We start from the raw sequence: 25,177 nt of genomic DNA on the forward strand, positions 1-25,177 counted from the left end.
GTGCAATGACGATGGACAGAATTAGAAACAAGTTTTTTAGAGGGACAGCGCATGTAGTATGTTATGGAGACAGGGTGAGGGAGGCGCGATTGAGATGGTTTGGACATCGGTAGGAGAATGCTGAGGATGGAGCCACCAGGAAGGAGGAAAAGAGGAAGGCCAATGAGGAGGTTTACGGATGTGGTGAGGGAAGACATGCAGGTAGTTAGTTTGAAAGAGGCAGATGTATATTACAAGGGGGCTATGGCGACGGATGATCCTCTGTGGCGACCCCTAATGGGAGCAACAGAAAGAACAAGCAGCAGCAAATTAAATGTTTGAGGATGGTGCCACCCATAACTGGCTGGTTATGATTAAAGAACATGGCCAAGAAATTTGAGAAGCTGCTCCTGAGTGGTGCAACTGAGTAAAAGTGGTGTATAAGAAAAAGATATGACTGGGAAGAATCATGTGTTGGCCTTTATGCTTGCCAGGCAGTAACTGGTGTAACACAGGAAAGTTAGCTGGTGGGCCAAAATGGCCAAATAACCAAATTAGGGAGAAATATAAAAGGAAAAATAAGAAAAAATGATCAAATGTCACTGATTTATAGATTATTCTCTGTGCTTGCAGCTTTCATCTAAAAACTCAGTTTTTTCTGTTCTTCAAACTCTTTATACTGAGAGTAGACTACACATGAAATATATATTTATATAACCCCAGTGTGACCAAAGTAAAGAAAGAAGTGGCAGCAAAAACCAGGGTGAAGCTAGAAGAAGAGGTAAACAGTGTGTTTCAGGGCAGCAGTTCAATATCTGTAAAAGCATGAGTAAATAAATTTGTTCAAACCCCATTACAATGAAAGTGATTCCTACTGGAATTGTTTAGAAATAATAAGCAGAAATAATCAAATAAATATCAAACAACTACACCAAAATCAACAAACTACATTTCTGTATATAGACTGAATTGTTTTTACATTTGTTTTTGCAATTGCTTTGCATTCTTTATTACCTTGAACTCATTATCCTTGTCTTTAGGGCCTTTGTGGAAGGGCCGGTCGTAGCGAAAGCGCCGCACATTGTTCACACGGTAGAAGCTCTTAATACGATCAGGCACTCGGTCCATCTGAAGCACTTCTATGTTTTCTGGAACTGGAGATACAGCATAGATCTGCAAGTCTGGGAGGCTTTGTGTCAGGGAATTATCCCATTTTTTTTTAATGATGCACATAACGCACGTAACGCACATGGTCAGAATAGCACCAGTTGTCCAATGTGCCCAGGATGATGTCTTACAGCACACTGACTTACGAAAGTCGGTGCTCTCTGTGACTATGCATGCAGCCTTGTGCTGCCCTCTGTTGGCGTCTTATAAAACTATTCTCTAACCTTTTTGATACCACCTCGTATGTACATTATTTTGTGATCTAAAATGCTAGAATGGGAAACATAGAATAACTGACTCTGAATTTCAGAAATCCCATTTACTCTTCAATGCTGAAGGATACACTGGGCATCACACTGTAAAATGGCCTCATCTGGTTGGTTGGGATGTTGCATGGCAATTGCTTGCGGGAATTCTCCCAGCATCCTCTGCTGGAAGGCTTCGAGCCTCTCGTAGTCATGCCCTCGGCAAACAAACTCCTTATTCTAGGCCAAGCCAAAAAAATCAATAAATAAAAAAATCTTTAGTATATTTAACAACTTTCCACTGACTTTCTGTATTAAAATTGGATTAAAACTGAACTGTTTGACTATTTAACATAACTCTGGCATCGGTGGCAAAATAACAGCGCTAGCTCTGGCTAATCGGTCATGGATATAAATATTAACAGAGTGAGAGAAAATGATTACACCAGCTTACCCTGAGGAAGAAGGGAAATTTTCGACCGTAAAAGCCCACCCTGAAGAACTCCGGCTCCAGTCTCTGCTGCTCCATAATATTGTCATAGTAGGCTGCTTCCATTTTCTATAAGAATAGAAAAACTTATTTGATCAACAGTGCTTCATTCGTGTTTTTTTTTCATTCTTACTCGAGATCTGAGAAATAAAACGCAACATTTGACATTGCACATAACTTTCTACAGCTTTCCTTATACTAATATAATTCGGGTTCACTTCGGACTCACCCGTATCCAGCTGAGGCTCTGGTAGTCGTATAAGGATTCATATTGTAAGGCTAGCTCTCGGCAAAAAGGAATCCCATACTCCCAGCACTGAGGACAGAGCACACAGCAAAATGGTTTTTGGCTTATATGTATCATTTATAACCACAGTGCAAACTCATTGCACATATTCAGGATGTACTTTGAAGCTCTGCTTTGAACAGCCTACAAGCCTGAATTTATACTTTACTATGTATCTACTCAAATACGTTTACTCAAACAGGTCCCAGATTCTCAGGCTGTACTTCTATCAGTGCAGCGACTCTACTGGTAAACCAGGTTTTGTAATATTGACTCATTATTGTAAAACACAGAAGACTGCAATATTAAACATCTATAATGTAATCACAAGCAACAGGATATTGTATGTATTCTTTACAGAAACAATGATCGAAAATACACAACATTTGACTTGAGTCCTGACCTCAACCCCACCTAACACTTTACTCAAGCCCTCCTTGCTAAAACTCACACAAGTATGCTTTTCTGGTTGAATCCCCACAAATCCTAATAGACATACTCTAAAATCTTTTGAAAAGCTTTCTCAGAACAGTGGACACATAAGACAACTGTAAAGTGGAATTCATTTTGGAATGGGTGGCACCTAGGAGAGCGGTGGTGAGGTGTCTATTAACTTCTGGCTATATAGTTGAATTAATAAGTGATAGCTCAGCGGTTACAATGTTAGATTTTGGGGCAGAAGGTCATGAAGTAAAACTACAGCACCATCAAGTTGGGATCTGTAAGCAAAACCCTTAGACCTTAACTGCAATTGAAATAATTCTAAGTCATATTTAATGTACCAAAAGGGCATTTTCCAAAATTCTGTAAATGTGTATAACAAATTTGTTATGCACCATATTATCCTAGTTAGATATTTATTCTCCTGGTTAATATCCATTTACTTCCATCCTAAATACAGACATGAGACTAAAGCATTAAAAGCAAGTCTCTTAGTGAACCTTCACAAAACATACCAAGATGTTACCAATACCCCAAGAGTACTCTGCGCTCTCTCTCTCTCTCTCTCTCTCTCTTTCTCACTTACATACAGCAAATGTATAATCTTAATGCTCTACACCACAGTCCCAACACACCTCCCAGTCTTCCTCTCTCTGTACTTACTCCATAGACTCCCAGATATACACAAAGGCCCTTTTTCATAGACTTCCAAAACCTGTAGTCATGACAACCGAGTCTATTGAAGGGCAAAGACGTGAAATAAGTCCTAAAAAGCAAGGAACGATAATTTCCTTCACCACTAGTGTGTGCTATTTTCTCATCGGCAATAAGTGACTCATTAAATGTTGATACACATATGGATTGATATATCCTACATGCAAATGTAATTAGGACCAAATCAGTTACTTGTACTTGTTTCGACTAAAAACAATTGATATGATTTCTGCAAAAAAATTTTAAGATCTAATTATATAAAGCAAGTGTTAAAATTATTATGCTCAAATCTGATTGGTTAGAACAGGGTTACCAAACTTTATGCTGAGTATAAACTTTATAATGAGTGCACTAAATTATGAGTGCAATGCCTCGATGTTTTAAGGGTTAAGACTATTCAGGTGAGAACCAGTATAATATAATATAATATACTTTGATCAACATGACAAAAAAAACAAAAAATTGTAAGAAACAGACAATTGTACACAATCAATTAAATGAATGCGCAGAGGCATTCGCAATTAAAAGTAGTTTTGAAAATTTCAATTCTGATATGAGAAACGCTCCAAAGCAACCGAGAAAATTCTGAATCACTTGTCTAATGAACATTGCCATTAAAATTACATCTAATGTGTATAAGCAGGTTTATTGTAAGCATTTAACTGTAGTTAACTAATGTTTACTATATACTGGCTATGTACATTATAGTGAAATATTACATTAATAGATTTGATTTCACATTAATGGTTTTAAATTTGTTTTTATTTCTGTTTGTCATGACTAAAATCCAATTCATTCTATTTTATTAAGCAGGCAAATCTATGACGAGGAGAACACTGAGAGCGCTGAGAGGTTACTGGGGGGAGATGGGAAAGGAGGGATGGACTGTCGATCCAGATTTATATTTCGATTGGTTTATAAGCTATTTTAATTAGGAGTAAAAAGCACTTTTGGGTTGTTTATTATTGCGTGATAAGTCGGCATAGCTTATTCTCTATTCCGGCCTCGCTCTTGAAATTCTGTTTAAGCATTTCCACTGGTGTAAAATATTCATTTTGTTCATACTTCTACCCTAAACCATATGATTAGAATTCGTCAGAATCTATTAACATACAATGAGTTAGTTTCAGATGTACTGACAAGGTCAAATATTGCAAGAAATGTTTTGCGTATGCATAAATGTGTGTGTAGATGAGTGTATATGTCCCCTACCTTGCCTTTGTTGAAATAATGGATGACCTTGCGGCAGAGATCTTCTTTGCGATGCCACTCGCTCTGAGCCGGGTAGTGCAGAAACTCCCTCAGGGGTCGATCCTCCCACTGCAGCAGCTCCCAGTACAGGAGCAAAGTGAATGCGGCCTCTGTGAAGCAACGCAATCAGATTAATCATGATACGAAGACATTGTTTTTTTTTCCGCTCTCTGAACAGAAAGACCTCAACATTATCTCTGGAATATAAATATTTTAAAAAGCTGCTCTTTAGAGTCATGTGTGGCAAAACTGTCTATGATTTCATTTAAATTTTTTGGCTCATTTATTCAAAAGTCAGGCCTGGAGTAAAACCAGATGAACAAAGCGATGTCTGATTGTGCCATTTTCTGAGTGTGTTTCTCTTACCTGTGTAGTTCTCAGCTTGCAGGTGCATGTCACACAGCTTGTGAATGTAGCGGATGTACATCTCCTCCTTGTTGATCTCAGACTTATAGAAGTTCTGCGAATAACACACAGTTGAGTAGCTAAGAGTCCCAAACCCAAACATTCAGTTCATTGTTGCATATACTGTACAGGAAACAGTCTTTCAAACCACATGATTAAATTCTTATTCCAAAAAAGCTCCTGTGCAAAAAGTGCAAACTCCATAAAGATATTGTTTGCCAAGTGTCGAAGAACTCAAGTTGCCTGCACAGAGCTTTGACCTCAACCTCACTGAACACCTTTAGGATAAACTGGAAGACTGACTGCACCCGAGTCCTTCTTACCAAATGCTTGTACTAGTATGCACTTACAGTGTGAGTGAATCCCCACAAAATCCCTACTAGACATACTTTTAAAACTACTGGAAAGCCTTCCCAGAGGAGTGGGGCTAATTTTAACTGATCAAATCTGGAATGGTTTTTATTTAAAAAAATCACATCTGAGTGTAATTAGGTGTCCACAAATTGATGGTCATATAGTCTATCTTATAAATAGTTTTGACACATGGTATTTGCCTTTGTAAACCATCCATGTATTAAATTTTACAATTTATATCCATTCTGAATACAGGAACAAGACCCAAGCAGGGAAAACTGTTCTCTCAGTGAAGCTTGACAAAACATACCAATTTGATTTTATTTATTACTTTTAGTTTTTCACACGATATTTCAACAATGGACATTTTCACAAAGCAGCTTTACTGACATAAATAGAAATAATTTAATATATAGAAATAATTAAATATTTCTGATAAATGTGAAAATTGTATATAATATGATCATAAATGATACATTCATAAATGTGTCCCTAAAAGTTTATCCCTAATGAGCAAAACCATTGTTGGCAGTAGTACGGAAAAACAGAATCTATCCTAATCTGGGTGTCACTGAAAGTTCACATTCATTCTAGTTCCATCATTATTGAGGCTATCAACTGTTCACTGATACTGGTACTTGAATGTAAACAGTCTCCCTCTCTCTTTACACAAGAATAGTTGTAAAGAAAGCCACCCAAGCTTTATAAACAAAACACAATCGATGTTAAAAGTTCCAGAAAAAAAATCACTTTTAGCTTCAATTAATGGTTTTTAATTGGCAAAATATCAACTCACTAGCAAGTTGACCGTGCAGCCGATCTTCTTGTTCTCCGTCTCATCTCCCTTCATGCAATCTCTGCCCACAGAAACCAGGAGTAAATAAACAAATCTACAACTTTTTTATGACATTCAGCACAGCATGCAACTCTGTATGAGTCTGTATATATAACTGTAAAGCTTGCTGCCTATTAAAAAAGGAAACATATGATGACAACAACAAAGACTAAACAGAACAGACTCCAAACATTGTTAAATTCTTATATTTTGATAGCTAATATCTAATCAATCCTGCTAATCATATTTTAGCAATTTTATTTAGCAAATAAGATGTTAAAAGAGAATTCTAAAATGTCTGGGAAAATCACAACAGGATACAACCATTCTGGGGAGGCGACTGGATATTACATACAGAAATCCCAAACTAGCTAATCACAACAATTTAGCTAGCTAGTGAAAACAAAGGTTCTTAAGGTTAGCTTTGCGGTGTACTAGACAAACTCAAACTAAAAAAAAAAAAAATACATAAGAAAAAATTAAATTAAACTGTAATTACACTTGACTGCAAATTAAATGTCTGTAAAGTAATTAAACTGAGAAGAGAAAAATTGTCATATGTATCATCTTTTAAACATGCTAAAAATAACAAATTATTTTAGATCATGTTTTTTTTTTTAAAGCATATTAAGCACATAAACACGACTTGTAAATTCATATTTTCAAAATGTAAAGCAAACACACTAATATATTTTTATGTAGGCAAAAAATGTAAGGGCAGAGTTGCAGATGCATAGCAGATGCATAGAAGCTAGCTAATGTGCTAGCTAGCTAACAGTGACTGAGTGAACTAGCATATCTTATTATTTATATAAACAATAAGTGTTTTACTTATGGTATATACTGTATTAACAAAGGAAATTTAAATATTATATTTTATATAAATATAAAATAATATATAACTATTTATATAAAAATTAAATAATATTATATACAATTTTAATTTGTGATTAGTTTTCTGTCAAATGTCAACATTGAGTTAAAACTTGTAAATGCAGCATTTACTAACAATTTTTTCAATACCAGAGAAGTAGAATTGTGCACACACACACACACACACACACACACATTATGACCTTGCAGTTTTAACATTTTGAACCATTCCTAAATTATAATTGCCTGCCAGTGTTATACTTATGGTATATACTGTAGTAACAAATATGGCATTTGCCCTATAAACCCTACCTGTAATCCAGTAGCCTCTCCATAAGGCGAGTAACCGAGGTGACGAAAGAAATGCCTGTCTCACGCCACGTCTCCTGTTCGATCTTTTCCAAAAGACTAGACATCAACAATAAAATGCAATGTCAGGCTTCTGAATGTCAACCAAAGGTGAAAAGCATGGTGCTGGTTTGAAAGATGAGCTCAGTGTGTTACATAAAATGGTTTGGATTATTTGATGGATTTTCTTCTTATGATCACAACTTGTTTTCTCATGGTGTCGACACAAAAGTTATTTTCCAATGATCATGAAATAATTTTTCCGCTTACTCGAAAGAACAACGTGTTTTAATTACTCTGGAGGCAGCAACTGCTTACCGCAATCACAGATGAGCAAATTGGTTTTTACTTTGATCACGGATGCATTCAAGCTGAAACAGCTCTGTGTCTGTCAGTGATGAGCAAAGTGAGGCACAACACACCGTGATCGACTACCAGCCAATATTGTTAACTTATAATTTAAGGACAAATATTGTTTCACATGTTTCAATCATGCGCCTTATATCTTCACTGGTATGCTGAATGGATTTATTTATTTTTACAGTCAAAGTACCTTACTGTAGGACATTTTAAAAACCCTGCTATTGAATACAACACAAATCAGCATTTAATGTGGAGTACATCTCTACAAATAAAATTTTTACCTACTATTCCTACATTAATGAAAGCCATACCAAAGATCTCCAACAATCCTACAACAACAGTCCCATTAACAACGAGCAAGACTGCATTGTGATAAAATTATGCTGTGTTTTTTAAATATTTTACGATTATGAGAAAAAACACACATTTCATGGCTTATTACGGTTCCTGTATAAAACTAAAGTGGTTAGTGTGTTCTTACCTGGGATAGGGCCCAAAAAGCTGAGTACTACAGTCCGGCAGCACAAAGCACACACAGTAAGGCTGTTAGTTTAATGAAATGCTACACAAAACATGTTAGAATGTAGCACCAGCATCCCACTTTACCAAAAGAACTATAATATTAGCATTATTATTAGTATTATTGTTAACATTATATTGGAAAGTAATCTGAATTGGGTTCTGTTCACAAAGTGAGGATTTAATATTAATTATACACATCTGTATTCAAAAATTTGATCTACAGAAACTACGCATTTTTTTAACCTAATGTACCCCAAAAGTCCTCTTAGATGAGCAATATCTCCTCCATGAGGTGAAAATGGCCTTACAATTAGACACACCCAAATCACTGTGTTTGTTTCTTCTATCAACCAATCAGTGCCGAGGTAGAAACACAGTTAGAGTCACCACTTTTTGATGCAGTCTGTTTGTCCTGACGTGTGTTTAAATGCATAAATATTGTACATCCAGAGGCTGATTGAGAAAGTATATTCAATGAAGTAAAGATACAGCTTACAGGTTCCATTTGCAATATCAAAAGACTGCATGCTCTTACACCAGTGCCCCCTTAGTGTCATCGGTGGTATATCCTTTTATAAGATATTTCTTTTATGTTTATAGAAGCCATTAACTCATAAAAATAACTAACAATAATATGACAAAAATGATATTTAAAGAAATCAACAAGAATTAAATAAGTAAATATGGCTCCTACAATCAGCATACACACAGTATACACATTTGTAAGACTGAGTTGGTCATGAACCGATTCCTGCTACAGACATTAAGGAGGACATCTGGATCAATTTTTTAACTATTTGTGGTGTAAATTATATTTAGCTCTTAATTTGAAGTCATTGAAAACATAGTGTCATAATGGAATGATAAGCACTCAGGATTTGGTGTATGTTTAGTGTATGTCATAGTTGATGTAACCACAATACTTTACATGAAATGCATGTGAAATGTAAGAGGAACAAAAATTAAAGGGCTACATAACTACTGAAAAGCTACATAACTACCGAAGGGCTACATTACTACTGAAGTGTTACATAACTACTGAAGTTCTACATTACAGAAGGGCTACATAACTACTGAAAAGCTACATAACTACCGAAGTGCTACATAACTACCGAAGGGCTACATAACTACTGAAGTGCTACATTACTGAAGGGCTACATTACTGAAGGGCTACATAACTACCGAAGGGCTACATAGCTACTGAAGGGCTATATTACTGAAGGGCTACATAACTACTGAAGTTCTACATTACTGAAGGGCTACATAACTACCGAAGGGCTACATAGTTACTAAAGGGCTATATTACTGAAGGGCTACATAACTACTAAAGTTCTACATTACTGAAGGGCTACATAACTACTGAAGTTCTACATTACTGAAGGGCTACATAACTACTAAAGTTCTATATTACTGAAGGGCTACATAACTACTAAAGTTCTACATTACTGAAGGGCTACATAACTACCGAAGGGCTACATAACTACCGAAAGGCTACATAGCTACTGAAGGGCTACATAACTACTGAAATGCTACATAACTACTGAAGTGCTACATAACTACTGAAGTGCTACATAACTACTGAAATTCTACATTACTGAAGGGCTACAAAATTACTGAAATGCTACATAACTACTGAAATGCTACATAAATATTGAAGTGCTACATAACTACCGAAGGGCTACATAACTACATAAAAATGATAAATTGTGGAATGCTAGATGAGATTATTGTATGAAGTATAGGCATGTTTTTTTTTGTTTGTTGTTTTTTTTTATCAAAATGAGCGTATCAAATTGACAAAAATATATTAATAAATAAAACAATAATATATATTTTTTTAATCATTTATTGCGATAGAACTGTCACAAAATTAATTTCACTATGAATTTTCATTATGACATTGACTGGAGGGTTTTAATTGCCGGAAGTGTGCATCAAGGCGGATTTTTGTGCTTAATTTAAGACTTGGCGCATCAGTAAATCAAATATTTATTAACAAAAGTTTTTTAAACAAAATAATTTTTGGTGGAGTTTATACATTTTTTATATCTGAGTAAAGAAAGAAAAACGTGAATAATTGTGTGTTTCATTGAAGCTTTTAATTTCGTCTCTTATATATTTGTTTATTTATATTTTTTTATAAAAATGATAAAACAAATGCGTGCCGTTGCAATTAATTTGCGTTAACACTTTAACGTATTAATTTGGCCAGCCCTAATATAATTCTCCGCATCTCTGTGTCATGTGTTTGAACTCACAGCAAACCAAAAAGCTCTCTGTAGTTCTCGTCTCCTTTACCCTCAGACACCAGACTGTCCAGCTTGTCAATAAGCTCTGCCTCCACCTAAACACACACACACACACACACACACACACACACACACACACACACACACACACACACACACACAGGAGAGAGTTTAAGGAAAGAAATCCATGTAGACAATCCTTACATTTGATCCTTTCACCCCTTCACTTCACAAAGCTGCTATAGAGGCCTCACCTGTTTAAAGTTGCCATTCTTGCGCTGTTCCCAGTCCATCATGTCGTGAAAGATGGGGATCATGATGTTCCTGACCTCACTTTGAGGCACCAGAGTCACGCCCAGGAATGGTCCAATCATTCCTGGGATAAAGTGGATTTTATTTTCACCTGGAGAAAAGAAAGATAAATAAATAAGTAAATCTTTTATGTATACTGTATATTAGGTCTGTCAATCAATTTAAATAATCAATTGCAATTAATCTCATGATTGTCATGAGTTAACTTGTGAATAATCGCAACTTAATAGCACATTTTCTATCTGTTCTAATTGCGCATTAATCGCGCATTAATTAAATTAGCAGTGGCGTCAAAATAAACTTGCGTTAGGAGACTCATCCTCCAACATTCTGACTCCCTTGAGACATCCAGTCATCTAGCGATAACAATATAACCCTCATCTTCACTTGTCACCCACCTGTTCACTTGTCCAATATATCGCACCCCTTGACAGATGCCATTGTAATGAGATTTCCAATTTTATTCACTTTTAGTAGATGGCCTTATCCAGACTAACAATTCAGTTATCTCATTTATATGATCAAGCAGTTGAGAGTTACTGCCTAATATATCAATGTTATCATGGTGAAAGTTTATATATGTACATGTGTCATTTTGCTTGTGTTCGGTCACATTAGCATTTTATTTTCTTTTGTTCAAACTGCATTTAAATGCCCTTCTACTACAATAAAACAACGCTTTTTATCTGTTACAAGCATGACCACCATTAAATTAGAAAAACACATTTAAAAAATGACACTTAGTAAAGACGACTGTAAAAAACTGAATCTGGATTCAATGCCTAGTCAAGCAGAGGAGACCGTGAAACTGTAAATAATACATGATTTATGAAGTTGTGAAGACCTGCCTTGAAATGTTCTTCCTTTCATCTATAGAGGTCAGTATTGCTTTTCCGAATAGAACCATACACATGCGTATAGGGGCGAGAGAGTTAGGGAGAGATAGAATGAGGCAGGACATTAAAAGACACCCACCTAGATTTTGCCACATGCTGAAGAGCTCATAGGCCATCATGACTCTCATGTCACCATACCTAAGCAAGAAAAAGTAAAAAAACAATGTTTGGAAAGATATGAATTTTTAACAATTAGATTTAATCTAGGGTTGCACAAGCCAGTGCACTCGGTCCCAAGCCTGGATAAATGGTGCTAGGGGGGCAAATCGAATATGCAGATCAAGAATATGGATGGTCCGCTGTGGCGACCCCTAATGGGAGAAGCCGAAAGAAAAAAAGATTAAAAGAGAATCGTCCCTATAGAAACAAACCAGTTATGAAAGAAGAATAAAGGTAAGCACATACACAATACATTTTAAAGGCTATTATGTAACTACCGTTAAATTCTAGATTCTGATTAATCAACATGTGTCTGCTTGTGTGTGTGTGTGTGTGTAAAAAATTATCATGTAAGAGCAACTTAGTGTAAGAAATTTTGCCTTGTCAGTAAGAACTGTTTACACATACACGATCAGGCATACCTTTATGGCCACTGATCTCCCATAACAATATGACCCCCTGCCTAATTTTGTGTTGGTCCCCCTTTTGCTGCCAAAACAGTTCTGAGCCGTTGATAATTAACAGCGTTAACTTCTTCAGCAGTTTGAGCTACAGGAGCTCGTCTGTTGGATGGGACCACACAAGCCAGCCTTCGATCCCCACATGCATCACTGAGCCTCGGTTCACCGCTGTTTCTTTTTTGGAGGACTTTTGATAGATACTGACCACTGCAGACCAGGAACAACTCACAAGAGCAGCAGTTTTTGAAATGATCTGATTTAGTCGTCTAGCCATCGTAATTTGGCCCTTGTCAAAATTTGCTGAAATCCTCACATTTGGCCATTTTTCCTGCTTCTAACACATTAACTTTGAAGACAAAATGTTTACTTGCTGCCTAAAATATCCCACCCACATACAGGTGCCATGATAAAGAAATAATCAGTTCATCGGTCAGTGATCATAATGTAATAATAATAATATATATATATATATATATATATATATATATATATATATATATATATATATATATATATATATATATATATAATATGAAAGCTTAAACTTCACCTCCTTCATATGCAGTAGATTAATGAGCATAGGGTTGATCATGTTCAGTAGAACCAAAACACACTCATGCTCATATTCTCTCTCTCTCTCTCTCTCTCTCCTTCAATCTCCAGGAAAAAGCAATTAATCACGCACAGAAATGTACTTAAAAGGAAAGAAGTACTTTAATTTCAGGCACACTGTTAAGCACTAAGCCATACAGACACACACTCATTAATCACTGATCTTCATGAAGGCATCGCAAACACACATTAAGTGATCTGTCCCCCCAAACCCGGGCTGTATGACATGTAATAATGCAACGCAAAATGAAATGCTTATATTGTACCTGTAACGTACCAGTATGCCTGCTTAAAAAGTACAAATGAAATGATCTTTGCTAAATTCATGCTGATGGAGATAAATATCTGTACACAAACACAAACTTAAAGACAAGCCACAGCTCATGTTCCGTTGAATTTGTTAAATACTGACCCCATGTATCAGTCCTTGCTCATCTTTGTACATGTTCTGTGACTTTTTTTTGTCACTCTTGCATGCAGAGCACGTGGTATAGCTGGCACCACCATTCCACAAATTCTTCCCTTTTTCTCAGTTGAAAATGTCTGTGCTTTATTTATAGTGATAGTTCTTTACTGAGTTGTTCAGAAAGGCAGCAAATACGCAATGACATCTTGCCGAGGTCTTAAAGCCGTGGGGTCTCTTGAGTCATTTAAGTAGAACAACAAATTTGAAGCTGGTTTGCAGAGCTAATGCTGAAAGAGCTACCAAACTCTCTAACTAGAAAAAATCTAACTGCTGTGATGCCAAAGGCTTTGAATGAACACATTAGGCTTTTGGTAGCTGCTTAAGTAGGACATGAGCTGGCAGTGCAGCAGATTTAGGCTGGGTGAATTCTGCAGCACCGTTAGGCTGATTTGATCCCAGTCTGAGCTTTCAGGCAGCTCAATCAGAACTGATTATTGATATGGATAATCTGTGAGTATAAGAGGTTGATCTCATGCCGTTAGATGTCTTCAGATGTGATCAGTGTTTTTCTAGCACTTTTAAACATGTTTGTTGCTAAGCATTTTCTTTTTTTTTTTTTCTTTTTCTTTACATGTGCAACTGAGGACAAATGAAGACAAGATTGCATTAGGCTTAATTTATCCAATGCTAAGACAAACTAAAATGTACAGCTATAATTCCAAAAGTTTCTGTACCTTTGATTTTTTAAATATGTTTATGTTTATAAAAATGAGTCATTTCTAATATACCAAACAAGTTCCTGGTTCAGCCTTTTGTGATGTCTTCACTAAAGGATGTCTCCAGATCTGGGGAAGACTACAAAAGAATTTCTGCTGCACTGAATATTTCCAAGAGCACAGTCTTCTCCATAATTCTCAAATGGTTTGCCCAACTTGGATCCTTACAAAAGCTGGTCGTCCAGTCAAACTGAGCAATTGGGGAAGAAGAGCTTTAGTAAGAAAGGTGACTAAGAACAAGGAATTCTCTGGACTGATGAAACCCAGATTGAATGTTATGTCTGGAGGAAACCAGGCTCCATCCCAAACGTGTAGCATAATGGTGGCAGCATCATGCTGTACGGGTGTTTTTCTGCAACAGGTACTGGAAGACTGGTCAGGATTGTAAAAAAGCTGAATGAAGTAAAGTACAAAGATATCCTCAATAAAAAAAACTGTTCCACAGCATTCAGGACCCTCAGGTTCACATTTCAACATGACAACAAACCAAAGCACACAGCCAAAGAGTGGCACTCTGTCCTAAAATGGCCCAGCCATAGCCCTGACTTGAAACCAATTAAACATCTCTTAAGAGAGCTGAAAATGGTCGTCCACTGATGGTCCCCATCCAAACTAGCTTAAGAGAATTTGCAAAAAAAGAATAGCAAAAAATATCCTAATCCAAGTGTGTAAAGCTTGTTGCATCATACCCAAAAAATATTCGAGGCTTTGATTGCTGGGAAAGTTTCTTTATGTAAGTACTGAGTAAAAGGTCTGAATATTAATGTACATTAATATTTAAGGTCTTTTTTTCTTTTTTAATACATTTACAGACATTTCTAGAATTCTGTTTTCAGTTTCTCATTATGGGGTACTGATTGTGGATTAATAAAGGGAAAAAAAGCATTTGAAAGAATGTAGTATCAGGCTTCAACATAAGAAAATGTAAAAATCCACTGTATTTATATCACATTCTTATTTTTGGTAAATTGTCAACTGATAGCAAAAGTATGTTGGCTTTTATAACATTTTACAAGTGTTGCCAGAGCTACTTGACAAAAGCAGCATTCAAGGCAGTTTCCATAGATGTTTCATTCACCATGGTCCCTACAATAGTTGCATATTATTGCACATTTTGTCAAAAGAAGCCCAGTTAACAGGCATGATGCTGTTTTCTGGATCTGGATTTTATAATACAAAAAAAAACCCAACATACAAACAACAAGAAAATTACCTACTGGCAACTGTCCAACGTTTAGTACAATAAACAGAGCACATTTAGTCCCATTTGACAATCCATTTTTTCCTTCAGAGTTTGCCAGGAACATCCTTTTTTGGTCAAAAGTTTTGTGGGAAAAGCAAATCCACACTGTATTAGGGTGTAAAAATAGTGTAAATTATCTCGAAGACAAAAGGGAATGGTGCAAAGTGTATCCATGATGTACACTAAGCAATTATATAGTCATGCTACAGCTTTTTCGTGTCCCTTTTTCAAGATCATAACCTTCTGGGCTAGTTCCAGGTGTTTTTATGCAGTTTCTGACATACAGATTTTTTTTTCTTCTATTTGACGAGACCTGGAATCCAGCAAACAGAAAGCATACATTAAGCCTTAAGTCTTACTTGTCTAGTATCTTCTTCCTCTTAGATGGGCTTAAGGTCTCTAGCTGCAGGCTGGGCTGGTTGATGTACAATACTGCCAGACTGAAGTATGAGTTCCAAACCTAAAATGAAGAAAGATCTGTATCATCAATATGCATGATGGACCTAATGCCAACCAATCTGTATGACAATACAAAAGCAATTCAGAATTGCTAGTGTGGATAAAGATGTCAAAATATCTGTCCACTTTAAAAATATTGTGCAATTTAAGTTGGTCAAGCTGTTTTTGCTATAGGCTTCTCTTTACTGACTCTGATTAAAATGTCAGTCTGAACTCAAACTTAAATTAGTCCATATAAAATTGTCATATAATGAAGGATCAGACAGATGCAATTGCAGTCTGGGAGATTTTCCTGAAAGGCTCCCAAACAAATGCAAAACCATAGAGGCAGATTCGATATTAAGGCCTGCTATGGACTAAGAGTAATACAAACAGAGCCTTTTTATTGCAGCGTTTCTATGAATGAATGTCCTTTAAATAGTCTGCAAGTGAGGCGTGTGTGTGTGTGTGTGTGTGTGTGTGTGTGTGTGTGTGTGTAATTAAGAACAGATGTGTCTCATTAGAAGCTGGATCAGTGTGAGTGTGTATGTGTGTGTGTTTTGGGAGTTGCAGTCTGTGGCAGCCATGTCTGTAGGCCATGTGGGTTGCTGGATAATAAAGTTCTCTGTGGACATGACATAAAATAATAGATGACAGTCCATGAAATGACTAATAAGATAAAGATCCTAACTTGTAGGTTCTGACCTCTGAATAGGCAAAAACAAGAACAACCACAACAAAAACATCCCCTCAGAAATTCATACTGGGAACTCAGGATTTGCCCTTCAATACTGAGATGTCAAATCAACATGACTGCTTCCAGAAAGAACAAAGTAGTAGTAGAAGATTAAAGTAGCACCTTACCTTTAAATAAAAATTAATTATATATATTATATATTGTCAAAGAGAGTGGGTTTTATTTCACAAACTGTATACATTACAGCAGTGAAATGCATATGTTGCATATGTCAGCTTGTTAGAAAGTGCAGGATGTGCCATGATAGAGTTCCCCCCTGGAGCAGAAAGGGTTAAGGGCCTTGTTCAAGTGGCTTTAACCTTCTGATCAGTAACCCAGAACCTTAACCACTGAACCATAGTAAGTCTAGATGCATCATTCCACACAGTAAACTTGTAAACTTATTGTTAACAAAAAAGTAGATGTTCATGCTGCCCATTTTCACATGTTTACCCTTATTTTAAATGAGAAATATACATTGTAAATATAATTGAGTACCTGTATTTGTATATAGCTAAATATGACTAGACTTACTGAGCTTATAAAGCTAGCTGCACAAGATACTTGGCTAATTTTTGGAAAACTATAACAATATTTATAATAGTAACTGGGTTTTGGTACCTCAGTCCTGATTTGCATTGTAAAAGTAATTTAATGAACACCATCAAACCTGTCAAACACAGTAGCATGAACATTACTAAGATTAGCAAAGACAGCTAGTCTGTTAGTTGCTGCTATTATATTAGCTTGTTTTCGTCACAGGTAGTGGTCTTTATTTACATGGCCAATATTTGATGGATTTAAAATACTGTATATAACAGTTTGTTTAAAAAAAAAAAAAAAACAGAATGTAAGGCAATGTTTTAATCACTTCTGTTAGGTAATTAGCTTTCAAGCCTGAGACTGAAAGTATTGGATAAAAGGTGATTATGACTTTTGTGGTGTGGTCACTATTCAAAGCCAAACACCATTCCATATACTAAGAATCAAAATTGCCGGGAATTTCCATTTCTAAAACTGATTTTGAACTGACTTTCAGACTATAACAACAGACCGTAATTCTACATTTCACAGCCCTCTCTGGATGTTCAGTTTTTCCTCTGTTAAACAATCTTGCTAAATTATTCAGTTCATTTAGCCTGTGCTGTGTGTAACTCTCTCGGCCTCATGGAGCCATCTGTCAAATGCAGGGTGGACAGTCTGCCACTACTGCTGAGTGTGTTTGTATGTGTAGAGGGTAATCCCTGGCCTGCTGTGTCCTGCTCAAGTTCACCTTACTAATCAAAGTCACACACCTTAAAGTCAAAGTCAGCATCCGTGAAGTTCTTGTGAAGAGCAGGAGAAAGATACTGCACTGTGGTCACTATGATGCTGCAAACGACAGGTAGAAGAAAAAGGAACAATTAAAGGAGAAGTTGGGCGAGTCCCATGCTGTGGCTGATGGCTTGCAACAAGAAAATAAAAAAACATTCCCCCCTGTGATTTAGCTTCAAGGGAAAAGTGCAGAGATCGGAGCAGGTTTGAAGAACTAGGCTGGAAAATAAATAAATGGAAGCCTAATTTGAAAAAAAGAGAAAAAACCCTAGTAAAATCTTTTGCATGGTAATACTGAGAAGTGTTTAAATTGTAACTATTATACTTGTAATTATAAAATAAAATAAATAAATAAATAAATAAAAAACACGGGTAGGAAAATATCGTAGCGTGTAGCTTACGTGTAGTACAGCATATGCATTTTAAATATCATATATTCCTAGTTTAGTTCTGAAAAAAAAAAAAGTGAAATAAATACTTCTGATAAACGAAGACGATAGACGAAGCTCTGGCTTTTGCTCAGAAAGAAATACCATTTTTTTCCCACCTACCCTGTTTAATATGATGATGCCAGTTTTTTGAGGACCAGGCAAGTTCGCAATGCATCACATGCCATTAGCCAGTGCAAGATGAGAAAATCGGGGAATGCAGGGTAAAAGACAGGGTGGAAAATGAGAGAGAGTGAAAATAAGGAGGGAGGGTTGCATCTCACTTGCTGGTCAGGAGCCGCATCACATTCCAGTCTCTGGGGAAAATGCTGAGCTTCATCAAGTTGCGGAAAACACAGAAAATCTTCAGCAGGAACTCCTGCAAAGGGAAAGAGAAGGAGAGTGCAAACAGAAGTGAATACATTACAATAAGCCTAATGAGCTTGAACTAATGATTTGCATCATATTCTTCGTTTTCAGTTTGAGTGTGACTATGGCACTACAACTTTAAAACCGTAATTTTTTTTAGCACTTACACACGAGTAAGTGGAAATTTATTAAGTAGTAAAAAGGTATCAAAATATTAAATATTATAGGACAGATTTAATTGATAATTAGGCAGATAGACACATTTATTCATCTACAGTTCTGTTTGTTAGCAAACAAACATGCAATTCATTGGCAAAAAGTCAAGTCAAGTCAAGTTTATTTGTATAGCGCTTTTCACAACAGACATTGTCTCAAAGCAGCTTTACAGAAATCAACAGTGTAAAAAAAAGTGTCAAAACAGGTTCATCAAAGGTTTTTGAATAGTTTATAATCCTTACTTTCCATTACGGATGGTAGTGGATGGAGTCGCATCGGTACATCGACATAAAAGTTAACACTGTGATGCATTGATTTTAAAAAGTGTGCATCGGATACAAGTTGGCATTATCGCAATGCATCATTTGTAACATATTTGCATCAGTAAAAAAACTATTTATTGATATATAATTATTAGTAGATGTGCTATTCTTTATTATTTAGAAAGTGACCAAACATTTGTGACCAATATTTGATGTGAAGATTGATTTCTAAACTGTTATCCAAGCGCGTATTCTCAGCACCACTGCTGCTATGTGAATATTTGACGTATCACAATGCTACGGTGACTTAGGTGTGTCCTAAATCATGTAGAATATAGATTAACATGGCAGAGGTAGAGCTGTACTTCCTAAAGACAGAACAGGAAAATATTTTTTTTTCTTTTTTTGCACTGCAAAGGCCTGTTTGTGAAAGGGCCATGCATTAGACGTCAAAAGACACTTAAGCAAATGTATGATTTGCTGTCTGTCTGAACCAAAGAAAAAACAGCGAACTACTGTATCTGTACCATATTAAACTGCATTGCATCATATTTTTTCACATTGAATCACATCGTGTTAAATCAAATTGGAATCGGATCGCACTGCATCAGTATAAGGCTAAATCGTATCCCATCACATCGGTAGTTGCTTCATATGTATCTTTAATGTAATGTATCGTATCATTGGCTATGCATCAAGATGTGAATTGCATCAACCTCAGTTATGAAGATGCACATTTCTACTTTCCAAAGACTACTTTCTATTTTCCCAAAATCTAAACCCTCTGTAGATGAGGTAGAATGACACATTAACATCCAAGCTACAGTCAGTTCTAATAAACCTACATACAGCCATAAAGTGTAGATACACTACTGTACAAAATAAACTGTCATCTCAATGTTTGGTTAGTGTATATACTGGAAGTAGTTAATTAATTTCATATCCCAATTGATTTCATGCTCATTATATTCTCGGGAAAACCTGCTCTTTGTTTTTTTTCTTCAACTGACCTTTAACTCTTCTTTGCTCTGGAAGTTGTCCAGGAGGTGCTGAAAGTGGATGTCTGTCATCTGCCTCAGGAGGGACAACAGGCACGACACGTATTCACCCTGCCAATTAAAAAAAAATTTTTTATTAAAGCAGTCATGAGCCAATCACCTTTTTTCAATGGCTTTTAAAATGACCAGTTCAAAACACCGAAAGTGTGAGAAGATGAGCAGCTCATGGGAGAGCTTGGTAGAGGAGAATGTACAGTAGATGCTAAATGTACAGACACAGAAACCAGAAATAATAAATGTGGGGATAAAATATACTATATGTTTTAGGAATCTAGTATTTTGCATAATTTATTTACACTTTTAATATACTTACACTTTTTATATTTTCGGTTTGTTTGACCAAATCTAGTTTTTTATTAACAGAACAAAAGATGCCAATGCTGACAGAAATTTAGTTTTTAAAATGTAAATAATAGTAATAAAAATGATGAAAGGAAATGAAACACAGAAAAAGGATGAGAAGGCAAGCTGAGTAAGAGATAATACATAGTTTCAGCTACGTACATTGATGGTTGTGAGAAGATTGTGGTGGGAAATTAAAGGAACGATGATTGGAAGTAGAAAAATCAGATTTGTTAGTTACTAACAGTGATCTCGGCCGTGCACTGTGGGCAGCGCTGGCCTCTTACCGCCTCCTGAGCTTGCGACTTGCTCATGATGGTGAGCAGGGTCTGCAACAGAACATCCAACAAGCTCTCCACCACCATCTCTACCTCTTCCTGCACTGAAGTCTCCTACAGAGACAAAGAAACACAAAAACATGGACACATAGTACAAGAAAGGAGCATCTGTACAACAGCTTGTGTTACCAAGTAAAAAGATCTTTTACATTTTGTGCAAAATCTAATTATATTAATAAAAGATCATTTATCTTCTAACAGTCATACTATATCACCAACTCAATGCAATATTTGTGTGATCACATTTTAAATAAAAATGCTTCTGTGCATATTACCAGCGAACTGGCCTTGATGATGGAGAAGATGCTGCTCAAGATCCCTGAGCAGATAAGTAGTTCTTTTTGCTGCCGAAGATGGAGATGGATGTGGTGCAAGACCACAGGTAAGAGAATCCTCCTTGACTCTGCAGTAGGACCGCGAGAAAAAAATAATTCATTTGCCATTTGTACCAAGTAAGCATTTTAATCCACCAACAAGCAAAGGCTAAATGTATTTTTTAAATGTATGATCAAAGGATATGCACAATTGAACAAATGATCTTAAACATCACTGAAGTCCTACCTGGAAAAGAGAACAACCTGCTATCAACTGTCCGAGCGATGGACTGTAGCTTTACCACATCCATCGACTGGCCTATGTGCACTGTACTGGGCATGCTCCCCAATGTTCCCCTCACAAACTCAGCCACCTCCTGCACTGTGAACATCTGCAGCAACTCGTCAAAGATGGCTGGGAAGGAATTAAGCAAGGCTGCCTGCAAAGCAAGTGACAAAAAAAACCTTTGGTAATGTGTTTTGGTTTGGACCCTCTTGAGCACATTACTCTTCTCTGGAATACTCAATTTGTAAAAGTATAGTCAGACTGAAGGCTGGAGGTAAAACAATCTGCGAAACAAAAATGTTTTGGAGTATTGAGTTTACAGTACAGAAACGGATTATTTGATAGGTTTTGGTTTCTGGTCTAAATGTCATGTTGTCAAATATACAAAAAATCTGTAGAAAACGTAGACCATATCAAAAAGCAGCACACAGACCTCTGAAATGATCCATTAGATCATAGTGGCAAGGAGAAAAAAACATACAGGTGGTGAATAAACCACACCAGATATAAGATGATTTGTGAGGTTTTTAAAAAGAGAAAGCAAAGAAACAGGAACAAATACGAACATCAACACCAAACCAAAGCAATTCTAAAAGGTGCAGGGTTAAAGATGTTGTTGGTGTTGGTCAATCAGTGTTTTTTCTGATATGTTGTCTAGTTTGTGATGGGGTTGAGGTCACAGTTCAGGAGATGCTGAAAGGTTGGTGGCTTCTTGGCTGTTGGGTGAGGATTTAAGTACAGTAGGTAGTGATTTTTTTTTTATCCACATCAACTGAAAATTTAACTCAAGAAAACACATTCACAATCAATTCAGCCAGACAGGTTTCAAGGGCAAGAAAGATGTCAGTGTTGGTAATTCAGTTGGTTGTTGGGATTTTTGTCAGGTTGGTGAGGGAGGTGAGGAGGATGATTCAGAGGATAAATGCTGGATGGTGGCATCAAGATTTAAGACAGTGTGTTTTGCTTAACTGGGCCAAAACATTGAGGCACAAAGTACTTACTGATAATAGAGCTGACTTTGGAACACTACAGCTCAAGAGTTGCATACAGCTGGCCTGATTTCGGACGGTTTGTCCATGTGGAAGCTGGGGGCCCTGAATTGTTCAACAAGGGGTTAAAGGAGCCAAAGGAGGAATAGAGGGTCACAGTCAAAGGGCCAAACAAAAAAGTTGTGTAGAGATTAGTAGTTAGTGAAGGAAGATTCTACTTTTATAAAAAACAATATGCTAATAAAAAATATTATTTGTTCAAGTGGAAATGGAATCTTGTGATCAGAAAATTGTTATAGTTACCCAGATGATAATGAAAAAACTTTGATATATATATATATATATTGATATATTGATAGATATGATATGATATGATATGATATGATATGATATGATATGATATGATATGGTTAATAAGATATGACCAAGAAACCCACCAAAAAATAATGCTAAGAGTAAAGTTGGATAGGTAGCTGGAGATCATTTGAAATGTGAATTAATTCTTAATTGTGTGCTAAAAGTCTGGTCTTGCTGTAGAAAATTTGACTATTCATTGTTATAGAGTACCTTATTGTACCAATATACAGCACAGTAGACTAGAATGAAACCAAGCCACTAGTTAAATTCAAGGATCTTATACCAAAGCCCTGTTAAATATCCAATTTTTATGTTTATGACATGAGAACTTGTGTTTATGGCACATTATGATATGCCACTTGATTGAAAATAAGTCTAGTTTCATTCATTGATTATATAAATTAATGTTTTCTGTATTCTGAACTTGACATTTAGCCAACTAGAGGGAAAATGAGTTCCCTCGTATTCTCTTCATATGTGACAAATGTTTTGTTGTGACCTGTTTCTAATTCTGTTGTGTATATTTGATTAATTTAATGACTAAACTTTGTTTTGTACCATTGGCTCTCTTTTTTGGCTCATAAGTAGTGTATCTGACTAACATTGCTAACCCAAGTTTAAGTTTTACCATGAACAAAAGTTATAAAACTTGAAAATTCTGTGAGCTGATGTTTTAAAATGTTACAAACCGCTGTGTTGAAATGTCACAAATTTGCATTGATAAAGGAAATTATTTAAATGCTTTTACTATTCTGACATGCTGCACTCACACATTTCACTAATTAATATAAGCCAAAGTTTCAGGTCTATCTGCCTCCACCAAAGAAAAAGAAAACAAAGTAGTGTGTCTCATATGACATATTTCTAGAACCTTCTATGAACATGTCTCAAATGATATTTATAGAAAGTTCTAGAATTTTACTGAATATGATCACTAACCAATTATCATAATAATTTACTTTTTTCTTTTTTTTAAACCTTTCCTATTTCCTTCAAACATAACAAAAGGAATGTTTTGTGTTGCAGTCTCCTGGAGTCTCTACTGAATGTAGCTTTTGAATCTTGTGAACATGCACAATTTAGACATACAAGCATGTGTTCAATGCCACTCCTGTTGCCACTGCTTTTAAAATAAAATACATAACATGCCTCAATATTGCACTAACCCAGCATGAATTACCGTATTTTCCGGGCTATAAGCCGCTACCTTTTTCCCACGTTTTGAACCCCACGGCTTAAACAATGAAGCGGCTAATTTCTGGATTTTTCCTGGGTTTTTCCCGGTTTCACAAACTTCAAGCCAAAAAAACTGAGCCCCATAACATTAGACCAATGAAATTGTTCAGGTGAACCAATGAAACTCTTTATATTAAATCAGATGCGCTCCCACTGAATCGGGCCGCACCACATCATAAATATGGATGATGTCGCTGAAAACAACCGGGCATGAAAAAACGCACTTCACTTGTGTTCTGAGCTGCACGGCATCGGGAGAAGGCTTCACCGATGGTGTTTTTTAAATGCACGACGATGTCAAAAGAAAAACTCTCGAGAGAAATAGTTGTGAAAGGAAGGAGGAAGACAGTGAACAATGACTTTCTTGGTAGACTACTGTTTAGATACAAGCCGTGTAACAGACACCGTCTTTCGTTAAAGCCTGTGTAAAATTCATTAGTTTCAGTGTAGACACCTGCGGCTTATAGACAGGTGCAGCGTATTTATGTTCAAAATTAAAATCTTTATAAAATTCAGTGGCTGCGGTTTATATTTGGGTGCGTTTAATAGTCCGGAAATTACGGTATAGCAACAAAACACTACTCACTATATAGCAACAAAACACTACTCACTAGAATGTTAAGCCAATGCAAGGACAATTTCTTTGTTTTTAGTCACCTTAAATATGCATCCATATATGAGTATTATTAACAAAATACATTGGCTAAAGGTTTCAAACATACCAAAATAGACACATCTATATAAATATAAATCTGTACATATCTGTCATATACTAAAGCATGGTAGTTCAGTGCATGGTAAAAAAAGCATAGTAGACTTGATACATGTCTTAATACCTTTAACTTGTCTCATACCTTCATAAATGATAACTATAATGAACTTAACTATAAAAACAAAAAAGGTATTTAATTATTTAATATATTTGCTATCATCTATGACAAAAATTAAACCCTTTGAAATGTGTTGTTATTGGAAATAAATCAGCTTTGTAGGTCAGGAAATCACTTTGCTATTATCCCTATTGATAGTTATTTTGTTTTATAATTTTGACATGTAAAATAGACAATTATATATTGACTATATTCGTTCTATAAACAGCAATTCAA

At 36.0% G+C, this 25,177-nt stretch overlaps 1 protein-coding gene across 7 annotated transcripts in view; it reads right to left on the reverse strand.

The window, feature by feature from the left end:
* The window catches only part of dock3 (dedicator of cytokinesis 3), a 228,867-nt gene that overhangs the window by 16,466 nt on the left and 187,224 nt on the right, over nt 1-25,177 (reverse strand). For 4 of the 7 annotated variants that reach the window (XM_046875279.1, XM_046875281.1, XM_046875277.1 and 1 more), the window contains 19 exons: nt 21,451-21,643; nt 21,165-21,292; nt 20,797-20,943; nt 20,162-20,260; nt 18,588-18,682; nt 17,857-17,932; nt 15,747-15,847; nt 11,810-11,868; nt 10,777-10,925; nt 10,532-10,617; nt 8,233-8,259; nt 7,353-7,448; nt 6,129-6,189; nt 4,940-5,033; nt 4,535-4,683; nt 2,111-2,197; nt 1,846-1,950; nt 1,490-1,631; nt 994-1,160 (listed from right to left, as the gene is read on the reverse strand). In XM_046875279.1, the coding sequence (XP_046731235.1) occupies nt 994-1,160; nt 1,490-1,631; nt 1,846-1,950; nt 2,111-2,197; nt 4,535-4,683; nt 4,940-5,033; nt 6,129-6,189; nt 7,353-7,448; nt 8,233-8,259; nt 10,532-10,617; nt 10,777-10,925; nt 11,810-11,868; nt 15,747-15,847; nt 17,857-17,932; nt 18,588-18,682; nt 20,162-20,260; nt 20,797-20,943; nt 21,165-21,292; nt 21,451-21,643 (2,061 nt within the window). The remainder of the gene's footprint in view (nt 1-993; nt 1,161-1,489; nt 1,632-1,845; nt 1,951-2,110; nt 2,198-4,534; nt 4,684-4,939; nt 5,034-6,128; nt 6,190-7,352; nt 7,449-8,232; nt 8,260-10,531; nt 10,618-10,776; nt 10,926-11,809; nt 11,869-15,746; nt 15,848-17,856; nt 17,933-18,587; nt 18,683-20,161; nt 20,261-20,796; nt 20,944-21,164; nt 21,293-21,450; nt 21,644-25,177) is intronic. The other 3 variants (XM_046875282.1, XM_046875278.1, XM_046875280.1) reach the window with 2 other exon arrangements.

The sequence above is a fragment of the Silurus meridionalis genome, chromosome 19 (genome assembly GCF_014805685.1).
Source record: "Silurus meridionalis isolate SWU-2019-XX chromosome 19, ASM1480568v1, whole genome shotgun sequence".
In the NCBI taxonomy this organism is placed as follows: Eukaryota; Metazoa; Chordata; class Actinopteri; order Siluriformes; family Siluridae; genus Silurus; species Silurus meridionalis.